At 35.9% G+C, this 15,884-nt stretch overlaps 1 protein-coding gene across 1 annotated transcript in view; it reads left to right on the forward strand.

Annotated features, from left to right (window-relative positions):
- The window catches only part of MYO16 (myosin XVI), a 382,912-nt gene that overhangs the window by 156,320 nt on the left and 210,708 nt on the right, over positions 1-15,884 (forward strand). Inside the window, exons 6-7 of the mRNA XM_035565595.2 lie at positions 8,456-8,580; positions 12,898-13,023. Of these exons, the coding sequence (XP_035421488.1) occupies positions 8,456-8,580; positions 12,898-13,023 (251 nt within the window). The remainder of the gene's footprint in view (positions 1-8,455; positions 8,581-12,897; positions 13,024-15,884) is intronic.

A 15,884-nucleotide genomic window follows, 5' to 3' on the forward strand; every position in this document is an offset into this window, starting at 1 on the left:
ACAGGTTCTGAAGTGATTTTTCTAGTATTGCTTTTGACTATAATTAACATTTTAAGGGGCTCATCATAAAACTGAGGAAAATGTATTAAGCAGAAAAAACAAAGAGCAGTGATAGAAAAATCTGTAATTTCACAGTCTCCATATAAGAAATATGCTTTAACATAAACTAAGTTAAATTATATTGTGTTAATGAATACTTAAAAGAAAAGTTAACTTAAACTTGGCAAGGAAATCACTCTTAGTGTCATGTCCTATACTCTTGGTCCAAAGAACATTGGTGTATTAAACAGGTGCATCATAAGTTTGGTTCATCACCTTCAGTGGTCTGCTACTCTTCTTCCCTAACTATATGCATCACAAAGAAACCTTGTTTTGCACTTACTTGTTAGAATTTAATTAGTATCTTCTGAAGTATTTAAATATTCTACTGTAGTTAAAAACATTATAGTTAATAAGGGAATCACTGGAGGAAATAAAGCTTTGTGGATAAGTATGAATTACTTTGAATTGCCTAAAATAAAGGGTTCTCTGAGGGTTGTTTTCATGAAGCCCTCATCATAGCAATAATCCCCATGCACACCTGCATGCGTATGGAGCAATGTTACGGCCAAAGATGTTGTTGCACAAGAGCATTATCTGATCCTGTAGTAAATAGCATCCCCAGCCTGTAGTGTTGTGAAACACCCTTGTATAGTCTCACCCTGTAAATACAATGTATAGGGCATGTTTCCCTATTCTCTGTACTTCCCCTGCATTCCTAAAAGGTTTCCTTAATATTTTCCATTCCGTAGTGCAGCCTGATTTACAGCATTAAGATTGCTGTGTAAAATCATCTGTACTCTGTACATTTGTAATCATCTGTCATTGCTTTTTATTGTGGAGTTCACAAAGAAAAATAAAATCACGTGCCATATGGCTCAGCTAACAGGAAAACAAGAAGCTATCAATTTACTTTTATGAAACAAAGTAGGATTGGAACAATCAGTTTTGATGCTACAGAAAACTTTGTTAATTGGGGACATTAAAGTTCTTAGAAGTCTTGTATGTTTGTAATTTCTTACAGATTTTATCACTGGGGTAGTTTTACTGCTTCCAGTTGCTGATTATACTTATATGGGCTAAACCATTATTTCCTTCCTCTTTTTTTGAAGGTTATTTTAGAGGAAACATTGAAACCTCTTTTATCTCCCTTCTTTATTAGCAAGGTAGAATTTAAGTTATCTTTCTTACTATTTGTCTGTTTTGTGGAAACATTAAAATGTCAGTAAAGCATCTCAGGGAAGATAGCAAATGTGTCATTTCTGTATAAGTGATGGTTCCAATTTTGTGTTTCTATGTATGATCATTTGATAAGCATTCTTGTTGTTTAGTGTCTTAGGTACATATTGAGAGGTCATAGGTTAACGAACTCCTCCCTTCTTATTTCTGGAAGTATAAAGGCACTTTAGTCTTACTTCATATAGGCCTAAGCAAGCCACCTTTAAATTGGTAGCCCTGCAGACCTTAAGTTTGGCATAGCCAGCTGGTTAAATATTTTTTCAGCTTCCCAGACAGCTTTCTTGAATAATTCCCTTCCACGCCTACCTGACTTATAGCATCCAACCTATCTAGTCTAATGTTAACTTGGATCTGTTCAACTGCACTACAAATCTTAGTGATGGGCTCAGCTGTGCCCTGCAGTGGGTCCACTGGAGCCGTCTGGAACAGGCTGTCTCCAGCACGGGGCAGACCCTTGCCTCTTCTTACACCAGCCAGCCCTGCAAACCCTTGTGCTACCAAAGCCTTGACACCTATACCAAATACATCTGGTCATGTGTTTCTCAACACTGGTACTTTTTATGAAAATAAGAACAATATGAAAATCTCAGATATGTATATATTTCACCAGTTTTAATTGCTAGTAATTAAAAAAAAAAAAGGATGCCAAAATATTCTTAACATTCAGGTTGTGTTATAGAAACCCTTAAAAAGATCTAGTAATCCAACACGGGGAAAAAATATGTACTGTTTCCTTAGTGCACTCAAGAAAAGCCATTACTACAGATCAATATCATTTCATAAAAGAACTTTTCTGGACTTTCATGTTTAAAGCTATGAAAGGCTTTTCATAGGCCTTAAGGAATTATTGCTAACATACTATAATCAGAATGGACTACAGTATCAACATATACAAGTTGTTATTTTTTTTTTTTTGAACCATGTGCAAAGTGATGTAAATGTCGCTTGTAAGTTTTCTACTACTAATGTTGATGCAGTAGGTTGACAGAAAATCAGGCAACCAACACCAAACAGCCTCAGGGTAATTTAAAGCTTTTCACTCTGTTTCTTGGTTGGGAATCACCTACCTGTAGGACTATAACACACAAATAATCAATTTTCTATGTAGAGCTAGATTAAATGCTGATAAAGGGATAGGTGACAATGTTGCCTGTGAGAACCAGGGGACTAAACTTCATGTTTCACTAGATCCCTTCAAGTCCTAAAAATGAACCACACAGAAAATGTGACACATCCAAAATGTCGTATTTGAGAGTGTTCATCTGTCTTCCTTTGGCCTTTGTATTTTTTATTATGATCTTCAATAGACTACCTTAGCTTTTATATGTTATAACTTTTGAGGAACTGACTTTCAGATCTCAGACTCCTCTTACTATTTGTGTGCTTCCAGCATGCAAATGTGTGGTCAATTAAAGAAAAAAAAATCCATCGTATGGAAACATTTTGTTACCCATATGTTTTTATCAAAGGAAGAGCCTTTAAACTCACTGTGCAGACTTTTGGCACTTGAATTAACATTTTAAGTTATTGTCAGTAGGTTATGATCTACTTTGTAAGTGACTCTAGAAGGAAAACAGGCATCTCCTTGACTAATAGCTTTTACAGAAATTTGAAAAAAATTGTGAAGAACATCAGAAATGAGGGATGGCCTTTTAGTATCCTTTTGAAGTGCTTACTGATGAACAATCTAATTCTGTTACCATCAGAAATAAAAGACCAACATTTATAGAATTCCTAAAATTATCATAGAATCACAGAATGGCTTGGGCTGGAAAGTACCTTAAAGACCATCTAATTCCAACCCCTCTGCTATGGGCAGGGATGCCACACAGTAGATCAGGTTTCCCAGGGCCAATTATAACCTTCAGCAAGTTAGAAAAAAAGTTGTCAGTGTCCTGCATGTACCCACAGGTCCTGCAGCCTGTTCACCACACTCCTAGGGGTTTGGCTGCCTGTGCTCGAGGCCACCTGTGATGTGGTAGAGCCGTGTAGCTTGGGGAACAGTTAGCTGAGAGGATAGCTCAGTAGTGGGATGGAGTTGGGAGATGCCTTGTCATGATCTTTCCCCATCCCCTGGCTCAAGAGCCATGTTTAGGCTCAGGCCTTTGCCCTTGGTCCTCGCCTGAGCCATGTCTTGGATACTGACCCACTGTCTTGGCTTCCTGGTGTCACAGGACTGTTGGTTGGCCCAGATTCCCAGATCGCCAGACCTGGCTGATTTTCTTGTTGGGTATGCAGAGGCTGTGCCCTGGGCAGCGAGGACACTGCCCCATGTTCCCTTGCACTTGTTGAGTAGCCTGATCTTACAGCTCTCTCACAAAAACATCCAACCATAACATTCAGAACTTGCAGAGAAATATTGAGTACAGAAGTATTGTACATGATTAGCTAGTTTAAGACACGATGCTTATCTCAAGTAACCAGGTGATGACACACTTCTTTTGCTTCTGCATTCTAGTATTAACATTACAAATAAAATAAACATGCAAGATATCTCCACAGATGAATGCTTTAGGATTAAGCCTTGAGATTGTGCCAGTCTGTTAAAATAAATGAGAGTTATTTTTGTTATCATACAAATTAAGAAGAGACTGAATTCACTTAACTAATTTTAGTTAGATGGGTCATCAACGTCCATATTATAGAAGAGAGAGGGTGTTTTTCACTAGAGTGGGAGAATTATCACTCTGATGTCTACATAAGGGGAAAACAGGAATTTAATTTCTGATAGATTTTCAGAGTAAAAAGAAATAACCTAAACATCATTGATTTGCTTTGACAGCATATATAATAATAGCTTTAAAGACAAACATGTAAAACCCAGTGACAGCCATCAGTCAGTACTTCTGTAATGAATTAGAGCTATACCCTCAGTAGTTTTGTGGGTATGCATTCTTTTGCACATACTGAAAATATTGGCTTCTCTTCTCACATAATAGTCGTTGCTGAAAAATATCTGTTCACATCCTGAACTTTGAAAATCAGATGCACATAATGCTGCTAAGTGATGTTCACAAGAGCTACTGAACTGTGTAATTTTACAAAATTGATGCTCTTTGTAAATTGATGCTCTTTGTAAAGCTATCTAATAAGTGGCCAGTAAATCTGAAACTTTATGCAAATAAAGCTGGATGTAACAGCCACACATGAATAGTATCATGAATGAAAATGAATATATCAAGAATGGTACCATGATTATTTTTTTCTCACTGACTGTCATGTCTACATGTCTATCCTGTACTGTGCTGCACAGGAGAAAAACATCTTCTGGGGTATGGTATCCCCAGAATTATGGAATATAGATCAACACTTTGGCTGAGAAGAGCCTTGCTGCGATTACAGCTTGGTGCAGGAAGGGCAGATATAGGCAGGGTGAGAGAACTGAGAGAAGAATTAAGAGGAGCAATTGGCTTCTCATAGCTGATACAGGTTTATACCATACATTTGTGCTTGCAAGACATGATGATATTGACCTCTCTTAAAGACTCCTACATTAGAGATGAGACATGTAAATTAGTTAGAGAAAGAGTTGCTGCTGGGTGTCCTCAAGTATAGAGCTTTTGTTTGGTCACAGAAACAGGTGTCTGCCGGACAGAGACACTTCTTAGTAATGGATGTTTCTGAGGAAAATATTTTTATAGCAATTCTCAGTTCTGTTTGCCATGTATTGCTTTACTACTTTAAATGAAAGTTACTTTCCCCTTTTTTATCTGAGGTTTTTACATTCCTTTGGGTTGTCAGTTCTATAGCCATATCCCAGAAAGGGGGAGAGAGCCAAAGTAAATGAAATGGCCTTTTCAGGTGTTTCTGGTAAATGTGGAGAAGTGATACATTTTGTAGCTTTTAGGTTATGCTGTTGCTTGTCATCAGCACTGACACTCATCACCCAATGCTGTGCTCTGCAGGGTCACTACCATTTTAACTATTCCTTCTCCATCTCGTCTCCTGCAGAGTTTGAGAGCATGTAGCTCTTCTTTTACAGGGTATTTGGAGTGTATTTTCTATCCTATGCCTTTCTTTTTTGACTTTCCTTTCTTTTCTTTTTTTTTTTTTTTATGTGAATCTGTTCCCATACTACATGCCAATTTGGTTTTCTTCCTCTATTCATGCTGGCTGTCATCCCATTTCAGCTGAATATCTAAACCATATTTTCCCTTTGAAAAGCGACATGAAGGTCATTCTTTGATTCAGACTGCGAGAGTTACTGCATGGGTAACATTTTTTTATTCCATCTAAACTCACAAAAACTATCACTCCCCAGGGAGGGAGAGAGGACGCTGCAGAATTACAAACTTGATTAAGGGAAGGCAATTACTGACCAAGTCTCTTTGTTTGAGTCTCAGGGAACGACACATGCACATGCTTGGTAAAGCTGATTCTCAGTTCCTCACTGGAGAAGCCTTCCCTCTCAAATCCAACATTTCCTGAGCTCTCGGGATTCAAAACACTGCAATTCTGTGATTGCAATTTAGATTTTTTTTTTCCATGTTTTCATTCTATTTTCTATAAAGGCAGCAGAAGGGAATCTCTGTTGTTCTTGTAGCATTTTCAAAACTCATTTGGATGTTGCCAAAATGTAGCCTGTGGAACACGTCACTGAGGTAGCTCACTTGTGCCTTTTGTGTAGCATTGTTTATGCATCTTCTCTGAGCTGATGGGCATATAATTACATGTATGTTAGAATGTTTAAAGCAAATGATGCAACTGAACTCTTCTTGATTCCTCTTTCAGCATGAGTGAAGTTAAATTTTCAAGTCAGGTATTTTGGGGACCCGTAGGGAGTACACAAAGGTGCTATCAAATGTGCTTTGCAAGGCAAGGATCAATATTTCAATCAATCAGTCTTTTTTTTTCTGAAGAAAGTCAGATACTGGTATTTCTAATTTGTAAACTGTGAACATAGTTTCCATGTTTGAGTGTTATAGGTATTATGGTATTATGCACGGTCAAAAGGTACATTAATTTCTACCTATCACCTCTCTCCTTGAAAATCAAAACTTACTGTAGTTGCTTAGTGGAGACATCAAAAGGAAGACAAATATTGACATAAATTCTGTCAGTAGTAATTTAAAATGGCCTTTTTCATCAGGTATAAAACTATACATATATTTTATATATTACACATATTTTAATCTTTCTTACATGACAGCATTAGATAGAGCTTAATCATGGCCAGGCAAGTTTTGTTTCAGCTTTTTGTTCTATATAATGTGCTTAACAAGTAGAGTCAGTGTTAGAAATGATGACTAATTTGGGGTGTATGTAGTCCTTCACTATTTAGCGTTTCGGAAATTTAAACTTCTGCATTTGAGAGAGTTCGGCTACTAGGGCAAGTATGTTAAGCTATCAATTTACTGTTGCAAAAAGCAGGAGCTAGGAAGAAACCGGAAGGTAAGATAACATGACATCAGTAATTTGTAACTGTCATGAGGTAGGTTTAAGTTATTACTGTGAAATGCGATGAAGGCATAAAAAATTCTGTTCTGACAAAATGAATACATACATTGATTCTTAGGAGGTACTCAGAATGTCATATATAAAATCTACATTGTGTCCCAGTCTAGCGACTGTCAGTCAATATAATATGTTTGCACATTCTGCTTTTGGGTGGTTATCTAATTTAAGCTGTCAATACAAATTTATGTTTGTCTGAATTGAATTTATGTGAAAGAGCACAGGTTTTAGTCCAGGTGCAGAACATGTCTCATTTTCTCTAGTTTAGGTTCACATTTGTGTTTTACATTTGGTATCATTTAGTATCATTTGGGTGGCAAGTATGAAAGTAAGAGATAAGTAAATGTGATCAGCGAGACAGTGTTCACACTGGACACTTCACCTTAGAGCTGAAACTCTTTGAGGTGCTGCATGCAAATAAAATTCAGAACATAGAGCAATGTGTAGAATAGCATGTTAGAAAAAGAAAATTAATGGGATTCTTTGTTGGACTACATGTGGTATACCCATTTGTGTGAGCTCCAGCATAGCTTTAAACTATGAGACTTTAAATATGCTTTTACCCTGAAACATGCTTCAGTCCTTTTAGTAATGAAGAAAACCCTGCAGGAATTGTTGAAAAGTAAATGTGAAATGAATCATTCAAGTAAAATATTTAAGCTACACACATATTATTTAATTTAATTTATTATTTGTCACTTTTCAGCTCACTGACAAATGTGGAAGAGAACCAAGAAATCATTTATTCGTATGGTTTTTGTTATGTCATGACCATGGCAGAGAGGAAAGATTTTTATATTCATATTACATTTTCTATAAATGGATGTAAATGACCACTGGAAGTTATGAGCAGAAGAATCAAGCCCTGAATTTTGGTTAGATATTCCAATCAAGCCAAAGCCAGTTGCAAATTTAACCACTCAGCAATTTTGTTGTACCCTCTGTTTCTAATTTTAAGTCTCTTCAGACTGGAGGCCATGCTTTCTTTTGGATATAGACTTCCTTGCGTATCTTCCTTTTAAAGCTGTACTTTGACAAGTGTTTCTTTCAATAGCAATGCTGACTCAAGCAGTCCCAGGCTCTTCATTCCTTTTATCCCCTCCCATTTGTTCCTGCCTCCAGACCACATTTTCACTAGGTTTATGGGCCTTGCAATGGTGCAGGCCCAGCTGGAAAACTAATCCTGGCTAAAAATAACCTAGGCAAATAAAAAAGTGTTGAGTTTTAATGTCACTTGCTTCACTTCACAATCTCTCAAGCAGTTGAGCTGACAGATATGAGAGGTTGGTCTGGGGCACTGTAATGAATACAGAGGGGTGAAAGAATGCAGTCAAAAATAATATTCATTCAGTAAGTCCTAAAGACTTCGAGTGGCTTCCCTCAAGTGATTTTTTCCCATTCACAGCTGTTTTACTTCTCACAGGTTCAGTGGATTTAATGATATTCCAACTGCTTTGCCTACAAGTGCTCTTGCCAGTTAACAGGGGATCACGACCATTTATCTGTTATTGCTGAATGACATTAAATCATCCATGTAGTGACTGATAAATAAAGATATGAATCAGTTTGTTGGTAAATATGAGCAAGTAAACATGTTCTGTAAATATACACTGAAGTCTAATTAAATGATGACTAGCCTTTTACAAAACCAGGAAACAAAATCATGTGTGTTCTTGACTGATGAATGGAATAGCAGAAGGTTTTAGCCCTTTCATTTTTCCAGGTGTCGAGCTGAATTCATTGCGTCAAATGAAGATACAGAGACCTATGACAATGCTTACAGATGTCCGACAGCTCATAGCAAGTGGAGGAAGCGTGAATCAAAAGAATGATGACGGAGTTACCCTGGTGAGTAGCAGTATGTAATAGAGTTTCAGCCCTGTGAATACGCATGTATTTCAACTGTAATGGTGACTGGAAGTGCAGATACAAGGCTAGGCTGTTCTGTACAAAAAGACATGAAGAAGTGTAGGATTTTGGTTCTTATTTGTCCTTTTGAAAATAAATATATGTCAATGCCCTGCGCAGTACAGATTTTGAAATAGGCTAGTGCAATGTCTGTGTCTTAATGTCAGCTTTCTTACTCTTGGCCACTGAATATGCAACACAAAAAATCAATAACGAAAAAATAAATATTGTGTTCTGTAGTTTAGAACTCGAGCAGATACTTATGATCTTTGACATTGTATGTAAGAGAAGGCCTAAAGCTTCACCGAGTGATTACTGTGTTAGGCTCATATCTTCTGGCTGAGCTAGTCTAAAACACTATGTCGTGAAGCTATCCTGTCTTGATTCAGTGTAAGGAAGCCTGCACCTTATCATTGGATAAATATTCCCGCTTCTAAATTTGCTTGTTATTTGTAATTGCAGGTTCTCTTTTTTTTTTTTCTTTTTTTTTTTCTAATAGATATTACTACTACACCAGCTACCAAATTATTTTAAAATTAACGTATTTTTCCCTAAATAGCATGTCTGTGAAATGTTCTCTTTGCATATAAAACCTTCAGCATCATTATCAATCAGGAAATGATCATTCTCATCATTAAGATGTTGAATCAGTTTTAAAAAAAATTGTTGTTTTTTTTTTTCCAAGTACTATACTAAATCAGAATTGTATGTATTACTGAACCATTCCATTTATGCTGAATTGCATTCTATGATAATGAATTAATACCAGATCATTTGTATTTAGTTCCATGTTTTAACATCTGTGGAGAGTTTAAATTATTAGTATTCATATTCAACTATTAGCTTCATATTTGGGATTGTTGAATCCTAGCATTGGCTGTGTCTATTGACTTTTGGGGTGGATGCCTCAAGGCAGTTAACTGTAGTTAAAAACAGGAGGGAAGGGTTGTGGATGGGAAGGAATGAGGCAAGTTTTGTTTACTTTCATTCATAAAAACATTAATTAAACTTCCACTTTCCTGATACCTTTAAGCTAAACGGCTAACTCAGTACATTGTGAGTTGTTTGTACTCTTATTGCCACTTTGGTCTGAATTGGCTTCATTGAACCAAGTCAAGAGCTTGCCTGATTATCACTTCATAAAACCTTTTCTGTAGTTAGCAGGAATAGCTGAAATGCATGTATGAAATGTGTTTAACAGTACTGCATATACCAGAAGAAAAGCATTTTTGATAGTTTGTTTCTTCTTGTTTGGTGGGATGTGAACAAAGGGGATATTTTTGGGCACAGTTTTTATGTTGAACTTTGATTTCTGGACTTCTTTCATAGTCTTGCCACAAGTAGCTACAGAGTGAATCATTTTGCTTTTGTTTGAGATTTGTATTATGTGAAAATTTTGTCTTACAAATTGGTGGGAAATACAGAATTTGTTGGACTGCTCTGTCTCTATCCATGGGTATGGAGTCAGCCAGTCTGTGATAGCTGTGTGTGTATCAAAGGGCTCTGGGAACAGTTTTTTGTTGCTCTAAATATATCAGCACAGAGAAAACAACAAATATGCCAGTTGTAAAGAGAAAATGAGATGTATTTTCTTTTGATAGAATCTAAGATGATACAGTTTGCAGCAGGAACATAATTATATTTGAAAGTGGGCGTACCAAAAAACAGGTCTGTTGCTTTAATCCTGTCGATTGACAGTCACCAAGTCTTTTTTTTCCCAAGTAATAATGTTTTGTTTTTTTTTTATCATTTGCTTTCACTCTTTACTGTGTAATCAGTTGAATATATATTATGTTCACTGAATGTTCTCCGTTTCTGAAGGTGTATTGTAAGCCATAGCCAGAAGTACATTCTTTATTTGTTGTTGGGCATACCAAGAAGATAAACTTGTCAACACAGTGACAAGCTGCATCAGACTCATTGCCAGTTTGGAAGAGCACTGTTGCACAGGACTGTCCTAAGAGCTAACTACATCTTCAGTGCAGATTGCTAAGCAGCAGATTAAGTACCTTATGGATGGAGTAGGTGCTATAAGTCCTGAACAGAGAGCAGTAGATTGGGAAAAAATGTTTAGTCCAGCTCACTTCTCAGCTCGATGTTCTACTGTATTTTGGTATATCTCTGGAAAACCTATATATACCCATTGGTACAAACATAAACCACTTTCTTTGTGGCTTCAAAGGTGGAGAAGAGTGGCACTGAGCCCTGATTTTTCCACCTCAGGAATTTATTCTCTGTAGGTCACAAACAATCTTTTCTTCATACATTATCTAAGACCACGAGTAAATTAGGATCAGTAAGAAAAAATTGATGACATATGTACGCACTCTCTTGGATTCATAGCACATACATATGTGTATATGCAGTACAGACACAGAATGATATGTGGTAAAACTATTTTTTCTGATAAATTCTCCTGTAATAATTTTTTCTTCAAAAGATTTTAGTCATAAAATATTTCTTTTGTCCTCTCAGCTTTTAAACTTCTTTAAAATAGTACTTGTCAAATTGATGTTTGAATAGAAAATGTAATTTCTTTTGTTAAAAACAAAAAGCTGAAGCTATATCAAATTATGGGAAAATGTTGAGGTTTTTGTACATTTGAATTAGAACATTTATGGTGAACATAATTGGTGTTCTGCCCCCATTCTAGGGGAAGATTTTTGATGTGCTGTAATGTGTTTCACCCCTCTGCATCAAGAATGTTCATAAAGAAAACTTTATGCTTAGTCTCTGCAGGTACAGCTGAACCAGAAGTAAAAAAATAGTGGCAAATAATATTCTGGACTCAGTTTTTGGTGTCTCCTATGCTTATAGTGATTTTGCAACCCACAGTTCTAGTAAGAGGTTTATTGCAAGAGGTTTCTTGCCATTAGCCAACCATTCCAATTCTCAGAAAAATTGTCTCTTAGGCTAACAATGCTTCAAGGGGAAAAAAAAAAAAAAAAAAAAAAAAAAAAACGTGGTTGGGCTACATTATTTTGGTGTACAGGTTACCCCTGTTCTGCAGTCTTACTGAACCCTGTTCTTATTGACGTTTACAAGGATTGATTGCTTCTGACTGTGGGTGGGGAATTACATTCTGCCAACTTCCAAATGCAAATTTTGTCTCCTTTGCTCCCAGAAGTGGAGAGAATGTTTGAAATCATAGCAGAGAGCCATGAGAAAATAAACACCACTACCCTGTGAAATGAACCGTTCTGGTCATGTGAAGTATCTGCCTCAACAGAGTTATTCACCATACATAAGAAACAATTTCCACTAAAATTTGCAAATGACAAATTTTCCCTCACGTAGGATTCCTTATTGCGTTTCTTCTTTCACTTGATTATTACTAGTAAATTACTAAGTAAATTATGCTGCCCATTTCTTTCTCTATGAATCCAATTTCTCAAATCACCCATTAACAAAGATAATTTTTGAGCTTCCTCTTTCACTTTCTTGACATTGAAGTTCTTAGTAACTTGTCTCTCATTCTGTCTTTGCTACTCCTATCAACAAGCCATGAGAAAGTACAGATAGCTTTGAAGTTGTCCCTGCTTTAATGGGAAGTTGCACTGTGGGACCACCATAGGTTCCTTCTTACCTGAGTTTCTCTCATTCTTTTACTTTATTTCCCTCTTCTTCTGTCCCATGGTACCTCTGAAATGAAGTATAGTGGTATAGAAAATCAATTTAAAGTATTAAAGCAATTCCACTCTAAATGATTAAATTATCTTGTGAAGCAACACAAGAAACAAAATCTCCGTGGTATTTTTTAAGAAGGTGTTTTTTTATGACTAATTTTGTGCTGCAAAGTCAACATGCTTAGATTGATTATGTGTTAATGAATTCCTTTTAGAATAAAGTAATGTCAGCTCACATCTGGGATATTTGAACTGTCGCACAAGAAAGTTAGGTCTAGGCCAAGCTCTGCTGAAATGTGTGAATATACCTGGGCTCTTGAAGTCAGTGAATAAGCTTTAAATGGATATTGGATATTTGCTTGAAATTGTATGAAAAAGGTCTAGTGAGACTGAATTGTTTATATAGATATCAGTAAACTGACATTCTTATTTTTTGTTGTGTTTTGTTTATAACTGATAAGAAAGATTAAGTGGTGGTTTTCTAGAATGTTGCTTTCATGTGTGTTTTGAATTTGTTGTTACTGTGACTTATCCAGCTATGTCTGTAAGGCAATCAACATATGCAATAGTGCATTATGTTTTTCTTCTGAGAACTCTAAACTAAACATCTCAAGATATTTTCATATTGCAGCTTCACGTGGCCTGTGCAAATGGATACAAGAATGTTGCATCTCTGATACTGGATCACGGGGCTGATCTCAATGTAGTGGATAATCAGTACTGGACACCCCTACATTTAGCTGCAAAGTATGGACAGGTAAAGCATGATTTCTTCACCTCCTTTTCTTTTCTTTATGGTAGTCTTGTGTAGCAATAGCAAATATGTTCAAGACAGGGAGACTGTTCTGTTTTTAATGTGAAAAACATACTCGTTTCTGTACTATAAGTGGCATATGGAAAATGACAGAGATCATTTGATAATAAACATTGTAAAGCTATCAACTCAATACGGCTCATTAAAATCAACAGCAGTTTGTCTCCGGCAAAAAATTAAATTTGCACTGAAATTTGAAAAGGAGCCAAAATAAGCACTTTTGTCTGTTGTTTTCTTACATTCTGAAGTCAAATTCTTATTTTTAGCTAGCTTATTTGCTGTATATGTTTCTGTGAATGTACAGGATCCACTTAACACAGTAGTTGCATTCAAAGTTTTCCAGACACTGAGCTGTGGAACGGTGCTCTGGGAGTGGGATTTGGAGGCTGTGTCTAAATATGACTTTTGCCTGCCAACATCCCACCATTTCACATTTCCTTCACCCTTACTCTCCCAGAACATGGTCAGTGCTCCTTTCTTATGTCTGAGCACTTCACGATTGCTCCCCACAGCTACCGCTGACACACCTGACATTCACAAATCACCACTTACTGACAGACACCTTCCAAAAACCTCTCTGATGCATCCTAGCTCAGCATCCCACCCTCATGCCCTTTCTCCTTTCAGGTTTCTGTTGCAGCTCCTGGAAAATTCACCCCATCCCGTCTTTGTCCTCCACAAGGAGGGACTGAGATATACTCTGCTGTGGACAAAACACTGAGCTTCATGGTGTATCTCTGAATACAAATTGCTTTTTTCTCTTCAGATTCTTTCTGATGGCAGAGCTATCCTTCCTGACACTGTGGATGTAGGTGTACGGGGTTCGTCAGAAGATGTTTTAAATTGTAGTTGTTACTGTATTTATTTGATATTTTGCCATCTTCTAATGTCTATTTCTGTCACTTTGACTATCAACCATGCTTTTAAAAGTAACTCAGAATGGCAAAAAGTTGTTGCTCCTAAACAGGACTCTGTTTGGTTCCCCCCCCCCTTTTTTTTTTTAATTAAAGTAAATTAAATAATTAAGTAAATATAAATAAAATTCTGTATAGACTTCTGCTGGGATATCTTCATAATATCAACTTCCTAATAATCTTCACAAAAACTTCAGATAAATCTGTTTCTGATCTCACTGAAGACAATGCCATTTATTTAGCTGAATCTCTCTCCAATAATTGATGAGATGTAGGATTTTTGTTCATGTCTGTTTCTGGTATTTTAGTTGCTTTTTGGTACTCAGGAGAACAAACCTGTGAATTACGAGGCAAGTGCTGAGATACAAGGGGTGGGATGCTGCTGATTTTGTATCATCCTTGATGGTCTGCATAGGAAGCCAAGATGACTTTTTTATGGGTTTGGTTTATTTGTTTGCTGTTTTTTTTTTTTTTTTTTTTCCTTTTTGTGTCTTTCACTGCAAGTGAACCACAAGTTAAGGACCATATTTAAGGAATAGGATCTAATCATGCAAAAATATCTAATGAAAAGTAGGAGATGTGTCTATAGGTATTCATAGATAATTCAAATACTTTATGCATATATATAAAAATTCAGCTCTGAGACTGCCTTCTTTAGAGAACTCCTTGTTATATATTTTAAGGTTTGCATATGTATTTAAGGGTACAATTCAGTACTTACATTATACATTGATTAATTTCTTATTGGTTATTAGCATGCTATACATGAATCTTCTTACTGTATATGTATTACTTTATTTCATTTTTGTATGTGCATTATTTTATTTTTATACTATTCTAATAGTATAAATGCCTTCCAAATGCTTTTTGGACTTCAGAAATTAAATACTACTTTATAGCAAGAAGATGTAGTAAAGCAATAGTAAACTTAAGTGTATTTGAGACCAGTTAACTGTGTAGGGATGTAGATTTCTCCTATTGAGATACTCTATATCTACTCTCTTAAAGGGTATTAATATATAGATTATATTATTATATTATATTATAGATAGATAGATTATATTATTATATTATATAATATATAATATGTAATATGTAATATTATTAATATATAATATATTAATATATAAAATATATATTAATATTAATTAATATAATAGGCTCAGCGTATTTTCACAGTAGATTAAATCGTTGGTTTATATATATGTATGGGTTAGTGTATACATGCTGAAATTTCTGGAAGGTTAAGTTTATGGAGAAAATTGTCTGCAAAAATATGCTGAGCAAACATTTTGTTAGCCAGGGAGGCATCAGTGACATTTTGCATGTATTATAGTTTTATTTTTCTCATCCCATCTTGTACTGTGCTGTGCTATAGTTCTAATATCCTTGCTGATCCCTCTGGATCCTGATGTTATACTGCAGGTAGACACATACTCGCTCTACCCATGTTCTGATTTCAGAAGGGCAAGAAAACGTTTTTCAGAAGTAATACAGTTGCAGGAGTGTAATCTTGAACTTGAGCTACTATTTCTTACATTTCAGGATGGCTTGAAAGTTCAAGCTTTGTACTGCACTAATGTAGTCATATAATGGCTACAAGTCTTGCCTAGTGTGAAGCCTAATCCCTGGTTTCATTGAAAAAGACTTGAAAGGACTTATTCGAATGGAGTGAGAAAAAACCTTTCATTTGGCATGTGTGTATAACACACATATTTGTTTGCAACACTAACTCTGGATGACCTGAAATAGCTTTTTTTGTCATAAAGTCAGGTATTTTTTCTGTTTGAAACAGACCGCTACATGTAAAGTTTGTAACTGAAAATGGCTAGTGGGGAAAATATCATTATTTTTGAAGTGTTCTAAGAGCTCAGCTTGCTATTTTGTGAG

Source organism: Cygnus atratus, chromosome 1, assembly GCF_013377495.2.
Source record: "Cygnus atratus isolate AKBS03 ecotype Queensland, Australia chromosome 1, CAtr_DNAZoo_HiC_assembly, whole genome shotgun sequence".
In the NCBI taxonomy this organism is placed as follows: domain Eukaryota; kingdom Metazoa; phylum Chordata; class Aves; order Anseriformes; family Anatidae; genus Cygnus; species Cygnus atratus.